Raw genomic sequence first — 15770 nt, 5'->3', positions numbered from 1 at the left:
TTATGACTACTCGTGAGCCCATAACTGCTGGGGAGGATGTGGGAAGGGTTAGTGCACTATTACACCCTTTGAGCAGGGAACAAATGTGGCTGTAGAGCTAATTTTAGAATCTCATTTGGTATAGGGAGCAGGGGAGTAGGGTCAGGTTTTGGCTCTGGCTCCTGGGAAAATAACTCTGCTGGCAGCAGGGAATTATTGGAGCTAGCCGGGCAGCTATGAATTTTGAATTTATTACATAAATACATGCACGCAAAAACCTTTGTGTCCTGCTGTTTAATGCAAATACACTATCCCATGCATTGAAAGGAGACTGAACTAGAGCTTTGAACAAAATACAATCATGCTTATGAGCATAGTTTTCTTCAATTGTATGCAAAATGCAAGTATAATTGCACAGTATTTTTGATAAAACACATGTAAAATGCATAAAAATGTTTGTCAAACACATGCAGAAATATTCGTAAAAAATATGGGCCTTTAGTCAATTCACATTTCAACGGAAGCCTGCTTAGACCAGTGCATTTTGGTAAAGAAAAAATGGAGGCAGCAATGTACTAAGCAGCATATTACGCTACATTTTTCCGGGCCATGCCCTTGATCAGGTGAAGTGCATTTAGGTCTATTCTTGTAGCTCCAAACTGATGAGTAGGCTAATTTACGAACTGTGAACAGTGGAATACTTGGTTCCCGAGCTAGGCTTCAGGAGCTGATATAGAGTCTTTCAACACAATACCTAGGAATAAATATACTCCATTTTATTGTGGGGGCGCTTGCAGTCTGTGGTTCCCTATGCTATACTACATACCAACTCAATATATTACCTGTTTCCGTTCCACTTTTTTTTTTTTTTTTGCGTGCTACATGTCACTGCACTGGCTACCAGTAGAATGGAGAATACTCTTCAAGATTGGACTGCTGACATTCAAATCCCTGCACAATCTGGGCCCTGGATACATGAAGGACTTGCTGAAGCTGCACCACACCTCTCACAACCTCAGATCAGCAAGTTCTATAAACTTGGTCACTCCCAGAGTGCACCTCAAAAAATCTGGAGACAGAGCCTTCTGTCATGCTGCCCCTACTCTTTGGAACTCCCTACCACACCCAGTAAAGACAGCCCCATCCCTGGAGCTATTCAAATCCAGACTGAAAAGCCACCTGTTTAGCCTGACATTTCCAGACTTATAAAATTCTTCCTCTGTACCACGATGGTCGGAGCCATGCTTATGCGCTTTGAGTCCCACGGGAGAAAAGCGCTTTACAAATGTTATTTGTTGTTGTTGTTATTGTATTGGCTCTTGGTCTGTCCCTTGTTTTTTGTCTTTTGATATTTCTACACTTCTCAGTTTAGTAAATGGTAGACTGTTGGTCAGTTAGCCTCCCTTCGCTGATTGCTGACTTGTATGTGCAACATTATCTTGTGTTGTACGGCATTATCTATGTGCAATGTTATTTTAGGGGTTGTGCAACGTTTTCCATTTACAGTGTTATCTTGGGAATTGCTCTAACTATAACTTAAAATTCTAGCATACATGACTCCTTCTTCCATAATAACTGGATGGATTGCATAGGTCTGCTTTTGGCTTCTTTTATCTGCTGCCTGTCACCTGGTCAGCTATATTGTTTGCAAGGTTAGTTTTCTAACTATTTTCTTTAGTAAAATGAGTAGCTGCGCTTATGCCTGCAGCTCTTGATAAACTACAGCTAATGCAAAGGCTAGCTCATCATCTAGACGTCTGTAGTTTAGATAGATACATTGTACTGGAAAAGGTCATCTCAAATTATCTTAGATATAACAAGTGTAGTTATTTCAATTTTCTTTCAAGGGACCCTGAGCTGACAGCGTGAGTATGCATTTAAGCATACCCACCAGCCACTTGGTAATACCCTCTCTCACTTACTGTTCTGTTTTGTAAAGCTTTCTCTCTCCACTCCGGTGGGTGTAAATTGCATTGGGGCTTAGCAACTCAGCAAAGTCTCACTGTGACCCCGGAAGCAGAAGTCTGATCATGCGGTCTGCACATGCTCAGGCTTCCGTCATCCTAAATATTTGTTCATTTTTAGCCCATTTGTCAACGGTCCCCAACATGCATATAAATACTTATGTACACCTACTCCCAAACCAAAGGCCTGCCAAAATCCAACTAACTATAATCCTATAATAGATACCACCAACATTATCACTTCCAACACTATCAAACGCCCTTAATCTCACGGCTGGATACTAAAATTATCTCAATAAACACACACGTTTAAACTCCCCCTTCAAAAGAAAATGCATGTGGAAAGAAGCCCTAGACAACAAAGCAAAGATCGTTTTTGCGCAAGAAACACACTTTGCTGAGGGTAAAGCGCCTCGCTGCTCCCACCCTCAATTTCCTCATACATATTTTGCTAACTGTAGGAAAAAAAATGTGATGTATTAATAACCTTCCACTCTTCATTAACGGTACAGATTCAAAAATACTGGCGAGATCCTCAAGGTAGATACCTAATTTTAATTTGCTTAATTAATGATGAATTCACATTGGTTAATTTATATGCTCCTAATTATGGACAAAGGGGGTTTCTTACATTCCTTAATGAACATAGTCCGTGATAACAGAAAAGGAATCCTGATTTTGGGAGGTGACTTCAATGCATAATCCCTTACTCGATACTTTTCATAAGGGTACAAAAAGCATATCTGTATGCAAATTTTTAGCAGAAGAGGGTTTATATGATCCCTGGAGAGTGTTACATGCTAACGAAAAGGACTTCACATTCTTTTCTAATGTCAACAAGTTCTTCTCCCGGATTGATTTTTTTTTTTTTAACGGACAAAACCTCCCTCCAAAAAAATCTCAGAATCAACCATAAATTCAATTACGTGGTCAGACCACGCCTCCATCTCCCTAACAATAAAATCTTCTACTCTCAAGCAAGACCACCCCATATGGAAACTAAATACTTCTTTACTCTCCAAAGATAATGTTACATTTATACAAGGAAAAATAGATGAATACTTCCAATTTAATTTAGGTACAGAAGTAGATATAGAAACAACATGGAATGCCCATAAGGCCTTTATCAGAGGTTTTTTCATTCATAGGGGAGCTCGCGCAAAAACAAAAAAAAAATGATCAAATACTAGACAAAATTAAAACTGAAGATGCAATTAAGAAGCACTACTCCCATCAGTCTGAAAAAGATCTATTTTCATTAGGACACGACTTAAGAATACTTTTTAACTTCAGAATATGAATATCAACTAAGAGCACGTTTAAAATATTACACTCAATATAATAACAAACACTGGTTCGCACGACAGCCAGGGGCCCCAGGTCTCTCTCACTAGCTGGGGCCTCCAAACCACCATGCGATACCTAGAGGCAAATGCAGGCGAGCCCTGGAACTTTCACTACCAGGGACTTCACCCCACTGCCTCTAAACTGAATGCTAACTGCAACACACACATTTGCTCACTACCAGTTCAAGCAATTTCCTACCTCTATCTGGTCAGCAGGCGCCAATCAGCGACTCAATATAATAAAGCAGGTACCTATCTGGCCAGACTTTTATGCCACAAACAGGCTAAAGCAAGAATACTAAAGGGATGAATTAATTTTGGGAAACAACCATTAAAAAACCCCAAAAGATATTGCTAATGCTTTTAGTGATTATTACAGCTCATTATACAACTTAAAAAATGATCCCCCTCAACCCTCAATAGACTCTGTTAAAACCTTCTTAGATTCCTTAAAGGGAAGATCCGCGCTGCCCAAAAAAACAAACTGCACTTACCTGGGGCTTCTTCCAGCTCCTGGCAGTCAATCGGTGCCCTCACCGCAGCTCCACTCACTCCCGGTGTCCAGCGGTGAAGCCGCCAACGTCGCCAGGTCGGCTTCCTGTTCGCTCCACGGCGCGGGTCACGTGGGGTACGTGACGTCATCGAGTCTCTACTGTGCAGGCGCAGAAGCTGGAAGAAGCCCCAGGTAAGTGCAGTTCATCCAGGTAGGATTCACCATGGGATGACCGACCTCTGATGGCACGCGTAGAATCATTAATGTGCTCAGATATTTGGAGCTAAGTCGAAGTCCTTCTCTTCTCCTAGCCTTAGATACAGAGAAGGCCTTCAACCGAGTTTATTGGGGTTTTCTAAAAGAAACATTGCTAACATTTGGTATAGAAGGCTTATTTCTATCAGCTGTTATGGCATTATACTCCTCTCCTTCTGCACTAGTTAATGTAGTGGGGTTTTACTCAAAAATGTTTTATATATCAAACGGTACACGCCAGGGGTGTCCTCTATCCCCTCTCATATTCACACTTACAATAGACACCCTGGCAGAAGCAATAAGAGGTTGCATGAAAATTCGTGGAGTTGAAATAAATGGGCAATCCCACAAAATAGGCCTATTCGCGGACGATGTCCTTTTATCTATTACTTACCCATTTAACTCACTTCAATATGTGACAAACATTCTAAAGACCTTCTCAGTCTCGTATTACAAAGTGATAGAGGGAAAATCCCTGATGCTAGGACTAAATCATCCCATCTCTAAAACTACAAATATCTAACAAGTTCCAGTTGGGCTAAATCTCATATCGCTTACCTGGGTATTAACTTACCCTCTACAACCAATAAATTATTTGAAGTTAATTATGCACCAGTCTTAACCAACATAGCAAAGGAACTAGATATTATTGCTAAATTTGAGCTGTCATGGTTGGGAAGAGTTGCCGCATTTCAAATGAAAGTACTTCCCAAGGTCCTCTATTTAGAACGATACATATACCACTACCTAACAGCTTATTCTCTCAAATCACAAAAAAGGTAGCTAATTATATCTGGGGGAAAAAAGAAACACAGACTTGCATACTCTACACTACTGTCCCTAAAAAAATCAGGAGGCATTGGTATCCCTTGTTTGAAATCTTATTACTACGCATCTATTCTAGAAGCCTCTAAAGATTGGTGGACAACTAACTCACCAAAAAAATGGTTCCATATAGAAAATTCCACCTCTCCCCATGACTTAAAACAACTTCTTTCTCTTCGGATTCTTGGAATTCAAGCTACCAAATCCCCATATGCCACAGTCCAAGCCTCCTTTCTAGCCTGGTCATACTTAATAAAAACCACTAGAAGCCCAAGCTCATCTGCCATACTTAAACTTCCAATTGATTCTCTAACCCTTTTAACACAGGATTTAGACAGTTCAAAAATTGCTGGTATCTCCTCAATCTCAGATCTTTTCTCCCCAGATAATACAGACCTATTGCCATTTTCCAATTTGAGAGAAAAATTCCCTATTCAAGCCAAGGAAGTTTTTAAATATCTACGAATCCAACATCTTTTATCATCCTATAACTGGCAGCTTCCTAGAATTTCTACTCATCTAAACTCTTTCTAAAATTCTCCCGTTGCTCTCAAAGGTTGCATCTCACTTTGCTATCAGGAACTGATGAGTGGTCATCACAAGCAGCTAAATAAATATATTAAAGCCTGGTCAGAAGATATGTGTCAAATCTATTTGACATTGTAGATCTTCAGCTAAAATTATCAACCAATTCTCATCGTGTATAAACCATAGAGAAACCTTCCAAAAGATTATTCTTAAATGGTACCTTACTCCCAGATGTTTAGTTAATTTTACACAACAAAGCTCCCCTCTTTGTTGGCGCAACTGTAACAACATCAGTTCCCTGTTCCATATACTATGGGAATGCCCTTGCATTCAACCATTTTGGATAGCCATTGCTGAAGAACTTTAGTAAGTTAGTTAGTAAGATCAATCACACAGATGCAGTGGAAAGATATGCACTGGTCTAATACAGTGTGCAGCCACACAGATGCAGTGGAAAGATATGCACTGGTCTAATACAGTGTGCAGGCAGTTAGTGGCACTACAAATACCAAGCAGCCAGCAACTGTCTGTGGGCTGTATCTATGCAGTGTCACCCACAAAGAGAGCTTTGCCTTAGTAAGATAAATCACACAAATAGAGTGGGAAGAAATGCACTGGTGGTAATACAGTGTGTCAGCAAGCAAGGGCCAGCTGCGACAGGGCTGTATCTTTGCGTCTGTCTCTCACACACACACAAAAAAAAAACCGCATCAGAAGAATATTAGCTCTCAAAAGAGCTGTTTTGGAATGCATTCAGCAACAAATTTCAGCAAGGAGCAAGCTAACAGCCTAACTAACGCTTTCCCTCTCCCTCTCTCTCCAGCAACCTCTCCCTTCCTCTCAATAATAGCAGCCTCAGCAGACTGAGAACATGTCCGACGCTGCAGCGTTTTTATGGGGGTGGTGGTCCAGGAGGGAGTTCAGCCTGGTTGGCTGCTGTGTGTCTGCTGACTGTGATGTAGTGGGTCAAAGTTTAGCCAAATGACTAGTATAGGAGTCGTAGCGAACGCGCATAAAAGTTCGCTATTTGCTGTGGACGTGAACAGCGAAAATTCACGCAAACTACCCGCCGAGGGAACTGTTCGGGCCATCTTTAGTTCTACTTCCTCTTATATACAAATCGATAATGCGAACGCAGACTGATCAACCGATTTCCATCTGAAATCAATCGATTCCTACGAACTGCCCAGGCAGAAAATTTAGCTTGATTGCTGGTCAGGAGCGCGTCGTTAATGGCGTTCGATACGGCGATGACCGAGGCAGCAAAATTGTCCGGCCCGCGCGGGTCCCCGGGTCCCTGCTATCTCTCACTACATCCGGCGTCTTCTCTTCATTTCCTGACCCGTCCTGTGAGAAAGCTTACATTCATTTTCTCTTTTTTTTTTTTTTTTCACTGTTTCTTTTCTTATAAAATTCTACAGCTATTGCAACATACTTACTGAATTGCTGTGTTCTTTAGAAACTTAATAAAAATTACTTAGGAAAAAAAATTATACTCTCTCTCCACAGGTGGTGAAAACCATTGGACTTCGAGAAGTTTGGTTTTTTGGATTGCAGTACCAAGATACAAAAGGCTTTTCCACCTGGTTAAAACTCAACAAAAAGGTTTGGCTTTAAAATCTTTCTGAAAATTGTCAAGAGAAAACTGTGCCTTTAAAGCTGTATGTGTTAATTTGACAAGATTTAGAAGATATTATCCATAGAACTGCTCTGCAGCTTATGAATTTTTATTTCACTAATTTTACTGCTGCAGCGTAGTGCGAAGGAAATCATCCATACACATGCTTAGAATTAGGATGACCAAATATAGGTGTAGGGCTAACTTTTGTTGCAGTCATTTGGCACTATGCATTGAAAATGATAGTGGCCACATGTAAAGCATAGCAGATACAGTTGCATAAACAATGAGGGCATAGAGATAATGTACAACACAAACCTTGGAGGAAGAACTAGGAGGCCGTATACCCCTAGCAACAGACAGAGAATATCCTTATAAATTAAAATATCATAATTTTAGTATCACAAAAGATAAAAGGTATTAGAAAAAAGGTGGTTGATCAAGCCACCTACAGCTCACCCAAACAACACTCCATCCATACTACAAACTTCCTAACCCCATAGATTCTCACCCCCAGATGGAAAAAGTAACACTGCCAGTTCAAAAGCTGGTTTAATATCTATGTAGCTCAGTGGTTCAAAAGCAACATGTCACTTTTTTATAAGTATAATGATTGGTGCACGCAATCTCACACATCTCACACAACCTAAAATGGGACAACAACACTGCCACTATTGTCAAGAAAGCGCAACAGAGGATGTACCATCTACGGCAGCTGAGAAAGTTTGGCCTACCTCAAAATTTAATGGTGCAGTTCTTCACTGCAATCATCGAATCCCCCATAACCTCATCTATGACTGTATGGTTTGGCTCCTGCTCAACATTAGAAAAGGTGAGGCTGCAGCGCATCATCCGAACAGCAGAAAGGATAATTGGCTGTAGCTTACCTTCCCTGCAGGATCTTTACGCTAGCAGGTGCAGAAAGAGAGCAACCAAAATTGCTTCTGACCCCTCTCACCCAGTTCACCCTATCTTCCAGCTCTTGCCTTCAGGAGTACGGTAAGATTCCAGTCAATCGCTACCAAAACCTCTAGGCACAGGAACAGCTTTTTCTCCTCAAGCGGTAGCCATACTAAATGCAGAACCCCGCTAGAGCTGCTAGGACTTGAAAGTAATCAACGCAGAACTGTAAATTAACAATTCTCACATTGCTTACTGCCACTATACTTGCATAATGTCCTTGACTTGTAGTATACACACTGTCCGTCCTTGCATTGTTTTTGTTTGTGTTTGTTAAGCAACTGCCAAGACAAATTCCTTGTAGGTGCAAACTTGGCGAAATAAAATTGATTCTGATAGATCCAGCCTAGGTGAGTATAATAGTTGCTAGTTCGCTGTGAGTATAAGCAGCAAGCTCACACTTAAGTATTAGACAGTTCACGAGTGTGTGAAAGCAGACTGTGAGAGTCTTTATTCCACATTGGTGATGAATATGACTTGTGTGAACCAGATGTAGCAAAAACCACAGTTCATAAACAGGCAGCAGGTACATACACAGATTAGTCCAACAATGACCAGTGGATATTTAGACTAGTGTTAGTAACAGCCAAGGCATGTTATTTATTTTTTTATTATTTAGTATTTATATAGCGCTGACATCTTCCGCAGTGCTGTACAGAGTATATTGTCACTTAACTTTCCCTCTGAGGGGCTCACAATCGAATCTCTACCCTAGGTCTATATACAGTAGTGTATGTATCGTAATCTACGGCCAATTTAGGGGAAGCCAATTAACTTACCTGTATATTTTTGGGATGTGGGAGGAAACCCACGCAGACACTGGGAGGACATACAAACTCCTTGCAGATGTTGACCTGGCTGTGATTCAAACCGGGGACCCAGCGTTGCAAGGCGAGAGCGCTAACCACTACGCCACCGTGCTGCCCATGTATGTGGCAACTTGTATCACAGAGTCTCTGTGCAGCAAGTAAGCAATGAAAGCCAACACTGTATGCAAATGGTAGCAATGCACAGCAAGGTATAAGCAAGAGGATTCTTGCCAGCAACCATTCATAAACAAGGCATAAAGTACCAGATCCCCGGTGTCCAGCTTTCATGCAAACTGTAAACTTCAGGCTGTTTGATGATAATCCACCATCACGATATCAAGTCTACACCGTCTGTTTTACACTGATCCAATGCGAGTCCAAGCCAAGATATTTTCCAGCAAGGCATGGGGAGAGATTCAATGAGAGCAGAGGGATAAGGGAGGGCAAGCTCACGAGGATAGGAACGGTAAGGCAGCGATCAGACATCCGCCAGGTGTGCCACGCTAGCCCACGACATGTTTCACCGGTAACTTCTGGTTTCTTCAGGTCAGCGTGGCTCAAGCAGTCAGCTACACACAGACTCAATCACAGATAAGTGCAAAGTCCCAACGCATCACAGCGCCCGCCCACCCCCACATGGAGGGAGGCCGGAGGCGCAGCTGGATCGGGGGGGGGGGGGGGGTAGGCACAAGAGCGAGAGGAGAGATGCACGAATGCTAGCATTACAGCACTGGGCAGCCCCCGGAGGCGGCCCCCAACCCAGCTCCACCACCAACAGATAGGGCCAGGAGAGCTGTCAGAAAGAATTCATCCCAGTAAGGAGCCGGGGGGGGGAGGGAAAGGGCGGGTGCAGCACCCGGGGGCGGACACATCAAAAAACAAATCCATCATCAGAAAAAAAAGGGAAGTATCAGCAATATATCCTATAGGAAGATTAGGCTCACAAAAAAGTCTTCCGCATATATAACTCAAATATGGGGGAAGTAGAGATACCAGTTGTAACCAAAGTCAGATAACTGACAGTCGCTGGATCCCTTACCAGGTATAACTATATGTCTATTGACAAAACAAACAAATAGCAGCGGAACATCATTGCGGTGGAATGCTGTGACAAGTACCCCCCTGGCCTGTCATCACAGACAGACATAAATTGTCCACAGACCCCCCCCCCCCCTCCCCCGATCACGGAACACCCAAGTCAACTAAAGTGGTAGGAAGGGACTTTAATTAATGGATTCATTGAGACCCGGGGGGGTCTGTTGCTCTCAAATCAAAGATCCATCTCTGTTCTTTTTGGAGTAAGTGGTGGTCGAAGTTACCGCCTCTGATTGTTTTATGGATACAGTCCAATCCAATAAAACGTACGTGGCTACAACCATGTGTCATTTTAAAATGTCTTGCCACCGGAGTGGGGACGCTGGTAACCCTTTTAGTCAAAATACTAGTAATGTGTTGGGACATCCATGTCCGTAACTCGTTCTTTGTCTTGCCCACATAAAAAGCTCCACATGGGCAGACCAAGAGATATACCACTAAAATAGTGGAACAGTTAACAAAGTGGTCAAGTTCTCACGTTCTCCCATTAGGTAGCAAGACTGTTTTGCCTACTCCAATGTACCGACACATTGTGCAGCCACCACATTTATAGGTGCCCTTTACCTTGCAGTGTTTCTGGGAACTATCTTGTCCTTGGAAATGACTTTTGACTAGTAAATCTCGAATATATGGTGCCCGACGATATGCGATCTGCGGACGGTTAAGGACAATTTTATTCAATTTAGGATCGTTCGAGATAATGCACAATATAACAGCTCAGCTGTTATATTGTACATGGAGGTGAAAGGCATATACACACACATTACACACTTAGGGCCCTTCCACACTGCCTGTTTTTGAAGTGCATGAGTTGTATTCATTCTACTAGGCAGCATTATCTGTTTTTCACTGGTATGAATCGGACCTCGACTTCCACCTCCATGCATTTACTCTATTAGGCTGCAATATAGACTAAGTGTCTTTGAAACAAAATTGACCAAAGCTAACAAGAAATTCTCCTGAATTCTCCTACCACAAGACCAACCTCTTACAACCAAGGTAGAAAAACCCTAATTTTTAAACCGCTTACACATTTCCACTATGTTCACCTTGCTCTTCAATGCATTCTGCCTTTATTACATACACCTGTAAGCAGCACAGCTACATGCACCCTCCCAATGTAGCACACTGTAAATTGGTTTCTCCTTTCTTGCTTTCCTCACCTTCCTTAGCCTCTTGCGAACTTCTTTGTCACCTGAAATCCCTCTCTCCTTCATTCATTCCCAAATACTCCTAGCCAACATTTACGTTAAACCATACTCCTCTGCGGGCAGTTTTCCTGCTCCTACTTGCTGCTGGTGATCTCACATAGCCCTGGGTCATAGCCTCTAAACAGACAAGCCTCCCCTGCTTATCTGCCTTGCACACCCCACAGCTCCCTTCACACAACTAACCTTATTCAGATATCTTGCAGCCCCAGCTCCCATAGGAAGTGTCTTATGGAATGCACAATCTGTATGTTGTAAAAAGGTCATGGATATGCTCTAGTTTGTCTCACATGGCCTCCCTCTTTTTGGTATAACTAAAACATGGTTGTTCTTCTCCAAATCCTCTCATACATGGACATTGAGAGTCTTGCTCTCTCCTAGCTTTTCTCTTGTCTCACAGATGGGACCTTCAGTGTTGCTCACTCAGGCACCACCTCTATAAGACCCCTCACTGTTGGAGTTTGCCAAGGCTCAGTCCTCGGACCTATACTTTGCTCGGTCTACACTTATGGTCTTGGTCAGCTCATCAGTTCCTTTGGCTTCCAATATCATCTATACGCTGCCAATACCCAAATCTACTGTTCAGCTCTCGACTTGGCTACTCTCATGGCTCGTGTTCCTGACTGTTTCAATGTTCTCTCCTCCTTCATGTTCTCTCGTTTTCTAAAACTCAACATGGGCAAGACTGAAATAGTTACTTTTCCACCCCACATTTCAACTCCCCTGCCTGAATCACAATCGCTGTTGATGGTTCTTCTATCACCCCTGTACCCTAGGCATGCAGCCTTGGTGTAATACTGGACTCATCACTCTCATTCAAACCACACATTGACAAGCTATCCACCCCTTGTTGCCTCCACCTAAAATAGATCTCTCACATCTGCCCTTTTCTCACACAGGACACTACCAAACTTCTTGTGCATGAATTATTGCACGTCTAGACTACTGCAACTCTCTGCTTTTCGGCCTACCCGATAGTCCACCATGAACTCTGCTGCACGACTCATTAACCTTTCCTCCCACTTATGCAGCCCTATCCCACTCTGTCAGTCTCTTTACTGGTCAGTTAAGCTACATACACACGAGTTACAACTGTCGCTGCAACCGCGTGGCACGCGCATGATGCAGCGACAGATCCCCCGTGTGTATGCCGTGCGCGCCACAAACCGTCGCTAGTCTGAGCTGTCGCCGGGCGATTGACTTGGTCAATCGCCGGCAACAACTGTCGCCGCAACTGTCGCTAGTCCGCCGCGTGTATGCGGACTAGCGACAGCAACTCCATACACAATGTATGGAGCTTCCGGCGGGGGGAAGGAACCCACCTTCGGCAACAGCTTCCGCCGCGTCTCTGCCCAAGGGCAGAGCCGTGTAGACAGCTGTCACATGGGCGGAGCTGTCGCGCGCGCGTCCCCTATGCGCTAGCGACTAGCCACTTTTGTTCCCCGTGTGTATGTAGCTTTACAGAAAGGATACAAGTCAAAATGTTGACACTCTCCTACAAAACACTTTACAACCTACCTCCTTTCTACCTTAACAAACTTATTTTCAGATGCCACCCTACACGCAGTCTCCGCACTTCTAATTATGTTCTCCTGTCTTTCACTCTGGTATCCTCCCCTTCTCACTGTAACCTACAATACTTCTCTGGATCCTCTCCCTTTCTCTTGAACACCTGCCCTCAACACATTCACCTCTTGCCCATACTTACCCCTTTTATGTGCAACCTGAAAACCTCTATAGGCAAGCATACTCTTTCTTAGGACACCCTGGCAACTGACCGTCATCCTTTTAACATCTCATATACCGCTTCCTTTCACCTATTGTCCCCTATTACTTAACCCTTGTTCTTAACCCAATTGCAAACTCAGTGCATGCTGCAGTTTGCCTGTGTTTGTGATTAGATTACATGAATGGGAGTGCTTGCAAATCACATAGCAAGTATGGTTGTTTTTTTTTTTTTTTTTTTTTTTTTTTTTGTGATCTACCATTTGAATAACTTCCCAAGGCTTTTTTTCCCAAGTCTTAAACGTAATTGCGCCCACCAATGACATCAGTATTTGTGGTCAAACATGCAATTGAAAACAAATGAAAATTTTCAGTGGTTTTTCAGAATTTTCAGAAAATTTTTCTCCCTTGGGGGGAGAGAGGTATGTGCGCTTTTGACAACCCATTTAGCACTTACATTTACCTAACTTAAATGGTTTCACGTGAGGAGATAAGGCTAGATTTTATCTTTCTTGAAATTATTAATTCTTGTAGCCAGGGCTAAAGCCAATGCTCTCTCTCTTACATAGTTACACAGTTAAGTTGGTGGAAAAAAAAAAAGACATCAGTCTATCAAATCCAATTAGAAAAAATAAACAAAAAAAAACACCAACCTGAACCTGCACATATCACAGTTGATCCAGGGAAAGGTGAAAAACCTTACAAGGCCTAGGCCAAATAGCTTTAAAAGGGAGAAATTTATTCCTGACTTACCGCTGCAGCTCTGCCTCCATGCGCGTCAGTTGCCGCGCGGATCTCCGCCTCTCCCTCGCCCCTCTCTGTGAAGGCAGATTGAGAGGGGCGGGGAGAGGTGGCGATCAGCGTGGATTGAAGCGCCAAGAGGCAGAGCTACAGCCATTAGCTCTGCCTCTGAGGAAGCGCTCTCCGGACCTAGAAGAGGGGATTTGGGTGGTATAAACCCCTCGTTTTGCCGCAGGATAGCCGCGGTTTAGCATGCCCTATACTGCTTTACATAAATACTATTTAAAAACTGGAATTGAGACTCACTTCAGAGTCTCTTTAAGGACCACAGGGTTACACCCTCCTAGTGACCAGGCTATTTTTTACAAATATGTGCTCTGCAGCTTTAATGGCTCACTCGCAGAGCCATAAAACTGAGCACACACATGAGTGTCTCCCCCTTTTCTGCCCACCAACAGAGCCTTCTGTTAGTGGGCTTTGATCGCTGCTGCAGCTCCTAGGTTTTTTTTTTTCATTAATTTTATTGTTATTTTTGAATAAAAATGTATTTTTTCTCAATCCATCCCTCCCTCCATGCACCAATGAGAGCGATCCTCTCTCCTAGGCATCAGCCTATGAGAGTGGATCGGGTTGCCAGCCTATCCAGGGGACAGCCGAGTTACACGGCTGTCCTGAGTTCAGTGCTGCTGTAGATCGCATCGCTGTACAATGTAAATAGTGGGCGCCAACTTTCAGTCTCCTAGCGACGATCGCCGCTGGTAGACTGATGACGGAACGGAGAGCGCAATCCCCTGCAAAACGCCGTCCCAGGACTTGACGCCAATTGGTGTTACGCGGTCCAGGGGCTGCCGCCTTGTGACCGCCAATTGACATTAGGCGGTCGCAAGGAGGTTAAAGCCAATAATAATGTGCATGAAGGGACAGATAGTGCTAGAGGTAGGGGGAGCTTTGGTGTTGAGTAGATGGAGCAGGGTTTGTGCTAGGAGTAGGTAGATAGAGAATTAGCATGACAAGCAGGTTAGGTAAAATGTAAGTAGAATATTGGAAGTATTGCCGATCTATCTAAAGTCAGCACAGTTATCATTTTGTATGTCTCCTTGCTGTAATGAGGTGTGCCTCACGTTCCTCTCTATATAAATATTATGGAAAAATATTAGTGGCTGACTGTAATATGTTTTTTCTTAGGTAACTGCACAGGATGTGCGAAAGGATAGTCCACTTTTATTTAAATTCCGTGCCAAATTTTATCCGGAAGATGTGTCTGAAGAACTGATCCAGGACATCACCCAAAGGCTATTCTTCCTACAAGTAAAGGAAGGGATCCTGAATGATGACATTTACTGCCCACCAGAGACTGCAGTACTCCTGGCTTCTTATGCTGTACAGGCCAAGTATGGGGACTATAACAAGGAGGCACAAAAGCCAGGATATCTGTCACAGGACAAACTGCTTCCTCAGAGGTAGGGGTAGAAAGCATTTACTCTTGACAACTTGGGCCTGATGCACAAAGCAGAGGTAATATTGCTGTGCGCAGGCAACGCGCGTTACCGAGCCACGTTGCTATGGTAATACCCAGTACCCCACACATGTTCAGCATGTTACCACAGCAACAAGCTCGAAACCCAGTAATGTGCTTTGTGCTAATAGGGCTAACACATGCTTCCCCTTTGTTGTTAGTACCATTAAAATTGCTGTGCGCTAATTGTGCACAGCATTTTTACTGTTTGCTTCGTGTACCAGGCCCCTTGCACTGCATTTTAACATGTACTATGCTCAGGCACCCAATATTATTGAAAAGGCCTCTTTTTCATAAGTCTATGGCCTCAATTCACTAAGCTTATCTCCTGTCTTTAATAACTCTTCTAGCGTTGTTACCATGGTGTTAAGGCATGTATTATTCAGGAAACATTTTACCTCAGGCAAGCCTAAAGTTAGCTTTTCTGTCTTTAAGTTAACTCTCCAATCCTTAAAATAACTCCAGAGTTAAAGACAGGCGTGTGAAAATAATTACAAAGGAGGTAAAATAACTACAGAGGAGGTAAAATAACTACAGAGGAGGTAACTTAAGGAATGAAGAGATAAGATTACTCTCTCACTGTGTGGAGGTAAGTTTTCTCTTGCCTTATCTCCAGCATGATCTTAGTGAATTGAGGCCTTTATCTCCTATCAGCTCTTTGTGAAATGAATATGTAAAACTGCCCTTTTGAATGCTGGAAATACACTG

The 15770-nt window shown here is 43.1% G+C and overlaps 1 protein-coding gene and 1 long non-coding RNA gene across 3 annotated transcripts in view; one reads left to right on the top strand and one right to left on the bottom strand.

Annotated features, from left to right (window-relative positions):
- Positions 1-15770, top strand: part of MSN (moesin) — a 211265-nt gene that overhangs the window by 115406 nt on the left and 80089 nt on the right. For both annotated transcript variants that reach the window (XM_068247677.1, XM_068247678.1), the window contains exons 3-4: positions 6900-6995; positions 14732-15006. In XM_068247677.1, the coding sequence (XP_068103778.1) occupies positions 6900-6995; positions 14732-15006 (371 nt within the window). The remainder of the gene's footprint in view (positions 1-6899; positions 6996-14731; positions 15007-15770) is intronic.
- The window catches only part of LOC137527195 (uncharacterized), a 46511-nt gene that overhangs the window by 18917 nt on the left and 11824 nt on the right, over positions 1-15770 (bottom strand). The window lies entirely within an intron of this gene.

This window comes from Hyperolius riggenbachi, chromosome 8, assembly GCF_040937935.1.
Source record: "Hyperolius riggenbachi isolate aHypRig1 chromosome 8, aHypRig1.pri, whole genome shotgun sequence".
NCBI classification, from domain to species: domain Eukaryota; kingdom Metazoa; phylum Chordata; class Amphibia; order Anura; family Hyperoliidae; genus Hyperolius; species Hyperolius riggenbachi.
Note: the sequence above shows the minus strand (reverse complement) of the source record. Positions and strands in the feature narration are given on the sequence as shown.